Source organism: Asterias amurensis, chromosome 8, assembly GCF_032118995.1.
Source record: "Asterias amurensis chromosome 8, ASM3211899v1".
Taxonomy (NCBI): domain Eukaryota; kingdom Metazoa; phylum Echinodermata; class Asteroidea; order Forcipulatida; family Asteriidae; genus Asterias; species Asterias amurensis.
Window position 1 is genome coordinate 1,056,047 of NC_092655.1, and position 11,965 is coordinate 1,068,011.

At 41.0% G+C, this 11,965-nt stretch overlaps 1 protein-coding gene across 2 annotated transcripts in view; it reads right to left on the reverse strand.

Moving 5' to 3' along the window:
- LOC139940475 (4-hydroxy-2-oxoglutarate aldolase, mitochondrial-like) overlaps nucleotides 1-3,758 on the reverse strand; it is a 31,235-nt gene extending 27,477 nt beyond the window's left edge. For both annotated transcript variants that reach the window (XM_071936750.1, XM_071936749.1), the window contains exons 1-4: nucleotides 3,519-3,758; nucleotides 3,034-3,162; nucleotides 1,657-1,784; nucleotides 295-429 (exon numbers count right to left, since the gene is read on the reverse strand). In XM_071936750.1, the coding sequence (XP_071792851.1) occupies nucleotides 295-429; nucleotides 1,657-1,784; nucleotides 3,034-3,162; nucleotides 3,519-3,756 (630 nt within the window). In that variant the 5' untranslated portion in view covers nucleotides 3,757-3,758. The remainder of the gene's footprint in view (nucleotides 1-294; nucleotides 430-1,656; nucleotides 1,785-3,033; nucleotides 3,163-3,518) is intronic.
- Nucleotides 3,759-11,965: the final 8,207 nt, after the last annotated feature.

Here is an 11,965-nt window from a genome sequence, read left to right on the forward strand (position 1 = left end):
ACATACTGAGGTGCTGTCTCAGTTTTAGCATGTAAAAACGTATTAACCAGTTATGGTATGTTATGGTATAACTGGTTTTTACGTTATTACATGCTAAAATAATTTTTGTCTCAATGAGCCAAAAAAATCCTTTGTGATTTGTTTTACTCATTTCTAAAAAACTACAGCACCTCAGTAAGTAATATTTGAAGGGAAGCTTTCTACTATCATTATCTTTAAACAGTGTCAGTTTAATGTCAATCTGTGGACATTTTGCAAAAGTACCCAAATCTTTTAAAAAAAGAGAGTGCTTACGTCGCCACCGCTGTCTTTCATCCCGATGATGTTTGGATGCTTCGAGAGGGAAACAGCGACCTCTATTGGCAGCTCGATGCCAGTGTTTTTCGGTACGCTGTACAGGATGATTGGAGCAGGGGATTGGTCTGCCACCTACACGTCAATCATAAAAATATGAAATTTTACACAAGCCCCAAACTAACATGCTCAAATGCCCACACTACACATAATAAGTGTGAATAATAGATGTTAATTTATATTGGGGATAAAGAATATTTTGGTTTTACCCGTAAATACACCGATGTGTGTTAGCACTGAATAATCAATAATTTCCTGAGCTCTGTGGAAAAAAAAATCACAGGCATATTACTCAGTATGGTGTCGAACCCATGACCTTTGCAAAGCTAGAGCAGTGTCATACCAACTAGACCATCGAGATTGCCTGGTAGCTAGAGGCAGTTCATATCCTATGTATTTTAGCAGATAGGGTCACCATTTGGTTTTGTCAACATAATGCATCGACTAAAACATGAAGAAAGATACAAGGAAAGTTACATCAAAGTCTTATACAGCACCCTTATCTATCAAACAAGGTACTTAAGGCGCTGAGTATATACAAACTTTCAGAAATATAGGTTATTGAAGTAATGAATTCTGAGACCCAATTATGTAGCACCTTATAACAGTTAACAAGGTGCTACGGCACATACAGGAACACCGGGGCGAACCCCTCCTCTTTACGATAAGTGCACTGGGTTCTTTTACATGTGTTACACAACACATGGGACAACCAGCTTTATGTCCCATCCGAAGGAAAAAGCAATGGTAAGTGTCTCGCTTAAGGACACAAGTGTCACGGCTAGGGATTCAAACCCACACTCTGCTGATCAGAAACACCAGAGTTTGAATTCGATGCTCTTAACCGCTGGGCAACAACACTTGTGAAAATTTCAGCTGAAACGTTTCTACTTGATGAGTGAACAGAAATAAACTATTGGTATTTTCACCGACACTTAGCACAATAAAAGCGGATACCAACCAATTCTCGGGCCGAGAAATTTGTGGGTGCACACCAGACCACAGAAATTTGGGTCTCAGAAAAACTGTGTTGATGAATGGCAATTTTTGGACAGACTTAAGGCATATGCTTTTTAACGCCTTGAAGAATTTTTGTTTAGTTCTTCGTTGTTTGCTGACAGAATTATTGTTTTTCCTTTGTCAAGTCAAGGTTTTATTAAACCAAATATTTTTTTTTTAAAGGACTGATTAATCAAAAAGCTCAAAACAATTCCAAGAAAAAAAAATTCAAAATACGTCAGGCCATTTTTATTTATTTTTTGAAGTGGTTGAAGGTCAAAAATAGAAATCTTAGGACTGTACCTTAGAGTAGTGTTTGATGAGAGCCTCTGATGTCATCAAACCTTTGAAGTAACAAGGTGTAATAACGAGAAGCGCATCAGCTCCTGCCGCTGCCATCATCTTAGACATTTCAATGGTGTCTCTTGTTGCTAAGAAACCAACAAACAAACTGTAAGACGCCAATTAAATTGTTGCCAAATGTCAAACCTAAACTGGCATCTTAAGTTCTAAATGCAAGGCCTGAGTTTCCTTGAAGAAATCTTTTTAAATAATGTTTTTCTGTGGTTGACGTTTGATAGATCCTTGCTGCTTCAAAACCAAACGTATACAAAAACTTTAAAGTTTGGATATTAAAAAAAAGTTAACTAGTGTTGGACTTGAACTTGCAACCTTTGGATTAAGCATCCAGTGCTGTACCAACAGGGAAAGCTAGCCTTAAAGACACTGGACGCAATTGGTAATTGTCAAAGACCAGTCTTCTCACTTGGTGTATCTCAACGTATGCATAAAATAACAAACCTGTGAAAATTGGAGCTCAATTGGTCGCCGGAGTTGCGAGATAACTTTGAAAGAAAAAAACCCATTGTCACACGAAGTTGTGTGCTTTCAGATGCTTGATTTCGAGACCTCAAGTTCTAAACTTGAGGTCTCAAAATCAAATTCGTGGAAAATTACTTCTTTCTCGAAAACTATGTTACTTCAGAGGGAGCCGTTTCTCACAATGTTTTATACCATCAACCTCTCCCCATTACTCGTCACCAAGTAAGGTTTTATGCTAATAATTATTTTGAGTAATTACCAATAGTGTCCACTGCCTTTAAGCATCCAGTGCTGTACCAACTGGGATAGCTAGCCTTAATGTTGGCAGTCTCCCTATTTTGTCAATATTTTTCAGGGGTGTCAGTTTTCCTTGTGGTTAAAGACACTGAACACTATTTGTTATTGTCAAAGACCAGTCTTCTCACTTGGTGTACCTTCTTCCATGGTGTATCTCAACATAATTTTTAGGCACAAAATAAAAAACCTGTGAAAATTTGAGCTCAATTGGTCGTTTGAAGTTGCGAGATAATAAGGAAAGAAAACAACTCTTCTCACACGAAGTTGTGTGCGTTTAGATGCTTGATTTCGAGACCTCAAAATCTTATTCCCGAGGTCTTTAAATCAAATTCGTGGAAAATTACTTCTTTCTCGAAAACTACATTACTTCAGAGAGAGCCGTTTCTCACAATGTTTTATACTATCAACCTCTCCCCAGTACTCGTTACTAAGTTACTAAGTAAGGTTTTATGCTAATAAATATTTTGAGTAATTACCAATAGTGTTCAGTGCACTTAAGTACTTGATGCCAGCATTTAATTTATTAAACAATAAAATCATCGAGATTATAATTTGACTTACATTCACAACCGGATCCAGCTACAACAAGTTTATCCTTAGATGTTTCTTGTCGAACCTTCCTAATCATCTCAACTCGCTCTTCTTTTGTCAGGAAGACATACTCGCCGTTTGATCCGTGAACAACATAACCTGAACAATAATAAACATACTGGTGGTACATGTAGGTCAAAATTATTAACCTCTTAATGTCATACCTGTTGAAATGACAGTAGGTTCTACCACAGGTTTCAATGCTTGGAAATCTTTGTATACTATATAAGTAAAACTATTTGTTTCTCCTTTTTTAACTTTTTTAAAACCCTTGAGGTTACTGCAAATTAGTCAGGCCTGGAATCTTTGACAGGGCAAGGCCATTTTCAAGTGCAAGAGAATACCAAGTTTCAATTGTGGGTGCGTTCGTTTAGCTTCCCTGGGTCTACAACCTACTTCAAAGATAATTACAACACAGTGAGCTGGTGGGAATGCCTAAACTTACTACAACGTACCTTTCAATGGCATGGCGTTCCAACGACCAATATTTTTTGACAGTTCGTCGTAGTCAATGTTCTCTTGAGCATCAAAAGGAGTGACAATTGGCGGAAAAACACCGCTCAAATCTAACTTTGGTCCGGAGGCCATCGTCCGCACTAGGAAAACCCGACTTCCAAGTTTTGGAACTTCACAGAAAGTCGCCAAAACGCCTGGAAGAAGGCGTTTCACAACTTTCGCAAAACCAGCTGCCATTTTGGTCTGATTCTAAAGGACCTATTGTAAAAAACCGTGCTCCAAGTCTCTATCATTTTGGGCACCAGACTAACACACACACACACAAACATTTGGAGGGGGCGGGGTTTGGCAATCTACAACCAAAATGACCTATATAAATGCACACACAAAATAGTTAATTCCCTGACGTTTCGACACTAGCAGAGTCTTTCTCGAAGGCTAAAAGACGTAACACGAGAAACATGAACAGGTATCTAAGTGTATAATCTGTGAAGTGGAAATACAAAAGTGCATGCAATCCGGACCCCCCCCCCCTTCCGCCGCGCCCACCAAGTTGAACAGAGTAGTGTGATGAGGGGCGGGGAATTTGAGCACACAAATACCAATGTGAGTAAAATATGAAGGGGGGGGGAGTCATTTCGCGATTTATTCACCGCACGATTCCTAAGGGGTGGGGGCCCGCCCTAGGGCCCGGCATCGTTTTTTATTATACCCACCTATACTAACTTTTGAGTACGGGTAGTTTGCCCGTTGAGTGGGTCCCCGTGAACTATGAAGGATTGTCATGCGGACGTGTGTGTGTGTGGGGGGGGGGGGGCAAGGCAACAATAAAGAAAATACAGGTTTCGGAAAACTCCAGATGTAGTTTATTTTATATTACCAGCTGAAAATAATGCACAACTACAATGCTACAAAATAGTATGGTTTTGAGGCTATAAGGCATAAAAACTGTAAAAGTAAGAATAAATTCTATAAGCCATAAAAAGGCTACCGCAAAATGGGGCATGGTGCGTTGTTCCATTCGCACTAAAGGGAATGGAAAAACGAATACAGAAAATTATTACATTGTTTTATACAAATACTCTCTTAGTTCTTCAAAAATGCATTTTGATTAAATGAATTTATCATTTCCAGAACCGCTGCAGTTAGAGACGATCTCAACATATGCACAAAATAACAAACCTGTGAAATTTTTAGATCAATTGTTCGTTGAAGTTGTGGGATAATAATGACAGAAAAAACACCCTTGTCACACGAAATTGTATGCTTTCAGATGCTTGATTCCCAGACCTCAAATTCTAAACCGGAGGTCTCGAAATCAAATTAGTGGAGATGCTTCTTTCTCGAAAATTACGTCACTTCAGAGGGAGCCGTTTCTCATAATGTTTTATACCATCAACCTTATAATTATTTTGAGTAATTACCAATAGTGTCCACTGCCTTTAAAGTCCACATGCTCACCAAGATGTACAATATTAAATGATAGGTAAGCAATGAAAATCTACACGCTCAACAAGTTGTCCGATAGGCCTTATATCAAGTAAAGCAATTCCCATGTTTAATAATAATAACAATTTGCAACTTACAAGAAACTTCGATGGAATTATGCTAGCGGGTTTCGTCGGGCTGTGGCATGGAGCTATGTGTCATTAATTCGTTGACGGATTATACAACTTAATTCAACTCAAAATTGTAAGCCAAAAATAACAGAAAGAACGAAGACTCAAAACACGTCTTGCCGCTGACGCTTCTTGTGCAGGAATGATTTGAGTCAAGTACTAGGCCAGCCAATGCAGGATAGCTTCGCGCCACACCCTTAACGCCTCAGCGAACTGCAAGTATTCTTTACAACTTGAGGAAAGGAATTCGGTGAATTAAAATAACTACGTAAACAATTGACTGGGTATACTCCAAGTCAATTTGTTACAGTTTAACAAAGGCCCACTCCCATGATTTAATAAATTCTGAAACTAAATAATGTTTTCAAGGTGTGTTTATTGTGTGTCCTACAATAAAGTAAAACTGTTTTTCATGCGTATGAGCGCAGCGAAGGAGCATGAAATCCAAGTCAATTTGTTACACCATCAACCTCTCCCCATTACTCGTTACCAAGTAAGGTTTTATGCTAATAATTATTTTGAGTAATTACCAATAGTGTCCACTGCCTTTAAAACCGGCATGGTCGTGAGTCGGTCGTGAGTAACGGTCGTGGCCCTGCGATGGAAGGATCACAACCAGGGTCACGACCATGCCGGTTTTAAACGACCGTTAAAAAACTTCTACTCTTTTAATCTGTACTGAAGAGTGAAGTTATAATCGTGTATTCTTAGCAATTAATAAGACACCTTACACACAGTCTCTTGCCTATTAATTGGCTTAGAGCACGTCATCACAGTTGTCTTATTTTCACTTGAATGCCGCCTGAACTTGAATTGGGCTAATTGGTACTATACACCCGATAGCAAATTATGTACTACTATCCCATAGCAAAGGTGTACTAGTACTATCCTGTGGCAACCAAACTATAGCCCTTTTCGAAACCAAGGCTTCAGCTCCATCAGAGAATCGGCTCCCGAGGATATAGCTTGGCCCCGCGGTTGTGTCGACAATTAGTGCGCGTGTTTTGCGTGCATGCTCGGGGCTTCAGATGAGAGAACGGAGCCTGAAGCCGAATCAATAGGTGCGTTCGTTTAGCTTCCCTTGGTCGACCCCGGTGTGTGGCATTTTTCTTTTCCAGGACGAACGTGGGTAATTATTTGCCCACGTACCGGGGCCACGCACCGGGGTCGACCCAGGGAAGCTAAACGAACGCATCCAAGGTTTGCGTATACGTGCACAGGGCTTCAGATGAGAAGCCCAATCTAAAGCCGAAGCCGTGGTTTCGAAAAGGGCCCAAAGCCCAAGGGTTAAAAAAGGGAATATGTATTACTTATACTCATAGAAAGCTTCATGGTACCTTGACGTCTTGGCATAGTATGTTATAAAACAGTAATATTGACTGCTTTTATGTTACAGTGGTTGAAACTATGGGTGCAATCGTTTAGCTTCCCTGGGTCGATCCCGGTGTGTGGCAGGTTTTTTTCCCAGGACGAACGTGGGTAATTTTTTGCACACGTTCGTCCTGGAAAAAGAAAACGCCACACACCGGGATCGACCCGGGGAAGCTAATCGAACGCACCCTATGACTCACCTCGGGGAAATAAAACGCGCCAGTGTTTAAAAAGGGTGGTTATTGTGAGCGTCGAGGTTTTAACCATAGCAATGCAGTCAATATGTTGCGCACTATCCCTTTATTGGACTATTACAAATATTGACTGCTTCGAGTGCTATGGTTAAAACTATGACTCCCGAGGTGATCCCTGTAACGTTCTGTTTTCCCGAGGCGAAGCCGAGGGAAAATAGAACGCTCCGGGGATCACCGAGGGAGTCATAGTTTTTAACCATTGCACGAGTAAAAGCAGTCAATATTTGTTTTATAACACCCCAAACATTTCTAAATACTGTACTATTATTATTAAGTTACAGACCTGAATGCTACAATCCACGGACGACGCGAATACAGATTGCAAACACTTTTACTGAATGTGTTGCATGTCGTGTCGTGCAATCCGAAATGGTTTCAGACTATTAATTTATCATACTCGTACACGCAACGGACGTCTGGGTACTGCAAGCCGTGTGCTAGTCTGTCGGACTAGCGCACGGCGCCATGTGCTAGTCTTCGGACTAGTGCATGACAAACCGACGGCCGTCGTGTAGCAAAACTAAGACATGTCATGTGACGCGCTCTAAACCAATGAGCAGGCAGAATCTTTGCAAGGGGTGTTATCAAATCCACTATCTTGTAGTGCAGCACATCATGTTCTTTACGGATGACGCAGTTATACGCACAGCGCAAGACGAAGATATGTATTTTCAGCCTTTCGCGAGGAAATCAACCATCAAGATTGAGCGGCACTATTGTGCCTCTTAAAGGCACTGTACACGTTTGGTTATAGTCAAAGACCAGTTTACTCTCTTAATGTATCCCAACATTAATAATAAAATGACACACCTGTGAAAATGTGGGCCCAATTGGTCATCGAACTAAGTTGCTAGAGAACAATGAAAAAAAACACCGCGGTGTGTTCTTTCAGATGCCGAAAAAAGACTTCAGGCCTGAGGTGTTGTATTTGAGTGAGAAACTACCTCTTTCTCAAAAACTACGTTTCTACAGAGGGAGCCGGTTCTCGCCATGTTTAAAGACAGTGGGCACTATTGGTAACTGTCAAAGAAAAATCTTCTCACTTGGTGTATCTCAACATATGCATACAATAACAAGCCTGTGTAAATCTGAGCTCGTTTGGTCGTCGGAGTTGCGAGATAACTATGAAAGACAAAAACAAACCTTGTCACACGAATTTGTGTGCTTCCAGATGCTTGATTTCGAAACCTCAAATTCTAAAATTGAGGTCTCGAAATCAAATTCGTGGGAAACTAATTCTTTCTCGAAAACTACGTCACTTCAGAGGAAGCCGTTTCTCACAGTGTTTTATACTATCAACCTCACCTCATTACTCGTAATCAAGAAAGGTTTTATGATAATAATTATTTTGAGTATTACCAATAGTGTCCACTGCCTTTAAAGACTATCAACAGCTCTCCATTGCTCGTTACCCAGGCCTAACTCATTATAAATAGTGTTTCGGCTCTGCCAGGGTTGGGTAGTAGCCATTGGCACAGAGACATCGTGCGTAAATCGAAACCATTGTTATATCACCAGGAGACCACCTTGAAATGGTCTGTTTTTACGAGTATGGTATCATTTTATTTTATACTTTCCTTTCAAGCCTTTATAAAGAAGCTACAAAGTAAACGCAGATGTTCACTCAAGCTATTGAGAACAGCCAGTTAACTACCAGAAGTTACTCTCTCATCTTTGAGTTAGTTCAATCTCCTCTCACGAATCATGAGTCGTAATCGAAGCCGAAGTTTTGTCATCACACCCTGTGAAGTTCCTTATTTCACCGTCCCGGTGAGGCGGAACTTCAAGCGGTTTTCATCGGGAACCATCAACAAGACACCCAGCATGCAGGATGCAAGAGACGCCGTTCAAGACTGCGTCATGTCATTCCGTGACGGAACGAAGTGTCTATCATCACTCGTGATGCCCACCTTGAGGTTATCACCAAGGGGTAGTCCTAGACGAGGCTGTCTCGGCCCACGGTCTCTGAGCACATCAATCCGTACCAGCCCACCACCAGTTCAGAGTAGTCTCCTCACAACACGCTCCATGACCATGGACGGACGAAGCAATCGATCCCTCTACAACACAACCTCTTCCCAACCCAAACAACGACTTCCCATCGAACAGAGATTCTCCTCTTTAGGTAACATCCATCCACCCACAACGCAAAGACCCAGAGATTTCCTTCCGGAGATTCCAGCTCTCTTTGACATACCGAACCTTCTCTCCGTGAACCCGCGCCGTAAAAGCTCCTCCTCAAGATGGAGTCCCCAAAAGCAAACATCCACCGCCGGTTCCTACTCAACACTCTGCCCCACTAATCTAGAACCAGCCAACTCTGCATCATACAGGGCAAGGTGTTCCTCCGACAGCACAGCTCTAGAATTCAGACGGTCTCGCCCAGCTTCCCCCTTGTTGCCAACCAACCATGAAGATGAGTCTACCCCAACACCCGCCCCACAAGACTCTATCAATGTTTCGCTTAACTTTAAAGCTCATGAGAAGCAGTTGGAAGTTGGTGTACATGGACTCACGTGCGGGGTGCCTGCTGGTGAAAACAACCTCCTCGTTGAGTTGACTCTAAACCCCGGTAAACAACGTCAGGTATTACGAGACATCCCTGCTTCAGTCGACTCCAATGATGCCAACATCCTCCCAACGAAAAGAGCCGTCTTCAAGGGGGTGAAGTCGGCTAGTCTTTCGTCTAAGATTCTAACCATCAAAGTGTATACCAAGGATCTACTTCGGAGGACTGGGAAGTTGATGTACCAAACCTGCATGCCTCTTGCTGATGTAGCTGTCTACGGTGATGCCGAGTGGGTACCATTGAAATCGTCCACTGCCGAAAAGGTTAGTATTGTAGTCTTGTAGAGAAATACCCGATATTTTGTTATATCCCAGTACTTTAAAAGTTCGAATGGACTATTTAAAACAAATTCCAATACCCCATCGCACTGAGCACACATGATAACTTTAAAATGCATTTTACTTCACCACGCCTCCATCTTGGATAAAATGTACGCGCTAAGTAGAGGCTTAGCCAATGAGCAACTTTGTGTAGACTGTAGCCCAAGATGGCGCCTTACTCATGACGTCATGCGCATTAAATCGATTCTCAAACTACCAGTACCTTACTTAATGTTTGTATTGTCATCTTATACATTTTTTCGAATTTTTATTTTCACAGGCAAAGAAATCTATCTCAGTTTGTATGTGCTTCAACGCTCATCGGAAGAGGCTGCTGATAACTGTAGTCAACGCAAAGGCCTTAAAGAAGTCATTCCTAAGAAAAGGTGAGTAGTTTGATTAAGTTGCCTAATGATTTTTTTTCTCTCTGAACGAACACTGACGGATAACGCGGTTTTCAAAAAAAACCAAAAAAAACCCAACCATACACACAATTTGGCATGCGCCACAAATCGGCCCCAAACGGTCAAAGCATCTTTAGTTAAACAGTGTTAACTTCACCCTCTTGAAAAAGAGCTGTCGTCAACACGTCATGTTCTTGTTCGTCTTAGAGCTAAAACTAAATTTTCTTTAAAAGCTTCTACGTCATGAAAACAACTTTGATTAAAAGACATTTAGGTTGTATCAGAGTGGGGCCCACAACCCAAGGTGACGTAGATTTATTAAAAACAAAAAACAAACAATGAATTAAACATTTATTAATTTTATTTCCGCAGATTCCTACGTTGAAGTGAAACTGTTCCGACGAGGTGGCGCCGAGAATGAAGCCATGAAGACGGTCCGAACAAAGTGCCACAAAGGCGGTAGCAATCCCGTGTACAAGGAGGCCTTCTCGTTTGACTTCACGGCCGAAGGCAGTGATAACTCGAGGTACGCAGAGTTAATGTTCACCGTGCGTCGTAAAGGTCTTTTTGGGGCAGACAAGGTCCTCGGCGAGGCGACATTGTCCAGCGATTTGCAGCTCCGATGGAAAAAGTCCGAGTCGCTTAAAAACACTCTAGACGAAGTCTTCCGCTACCCGGGGAAAGTTATCACCCAGTCACATGACTTGTCTACGTCATCATAAGGCACTTCGCAGCCCAACCACTTTAAAGGCAGTGGACACTATTGGTAATTACTCAAAATAATTATTAGCATAAAACCTTACTTGGTGACCAGTAATGGGGAGAGGTTGATGGTATAAAACATTGTGAGAAATGGCTCCCTCTAAAGTGCCATAGTTTACGAGAGAGAAGTAATTTTCCACGAATTTGATTTCGAGACCTCAAGTTCTAAACTTGAGGTCTCGAAATCAACTATCTAAACGCACACAATTTCGTGTGCCAATGGTATTTTTTCTTTCATTATTATCTTGGAAGTTCGATGACCGATTGAGCTAAAATTTTCACAGGTTTATTTTATGCATATGTTGAGATACAACAAGTGAGAAGACTGGTCTATGACAATTACCAATAGTGTCCACTGCCTTTAAAACGGACTAGAGGGCCATGATTCAAGTCCCAATCCCGTACCAATCTCAGAAAACGATTGTCTTGCGATGTTCTGCATTCCCCCATCAACCTGTTCCGCACGCAGCAGCTAGATGTTGACGGGGCGGGTATGCTCAGGGACCTCCTGCACGAGAACGGTAGAATCAAGTCTATATCACACGAGGCAATTAATTCAGGCAACCAGTTTCAAGCAATCTCAAAAAAGAAAATGCATTTATATTTAAAGGTTCACATGTTTCTTGTTAATCGTAAGAAATTGTTCGAAAATGACTCGTGCTACCAACGTTGTCTTGTCGCATGCATTGCAGTTGTTTGCCTCCAAGTTGCCCCGAATGACAAAGCCTCAACGGGTCTGGCATAAAAAGGCGACAGTTTGTAAAAAGTTTGTCTTTTACCGGAAAATTTAAATTCTAAAATATTATCTACTTATATCCGAATGTTTAAAATAAATAAATACAACTCTATTTTTTATATTAACATATTTTTTATACAATCCCTTTTAGATTAATTCTTATAACTAACACAAAACTTCTCGAACGGATGTGAAGTTAGAAATAAAAGTTTTTCCTTCAAACTTGGTCACTACGTCTTATTTCTCAACAATAAGATTTCGCTCAGTCTCAAATTCAAATTAATGCCGGTTTTAACTGAAGAGGCAAAATCATTTAAAAAAGAATACATGAAAATAATTCACTTTCTTTTTGGGAAATTAACACCAAATCTTGAAAACATTATAAGGCTGAATATTCATTAGAATTTAAGT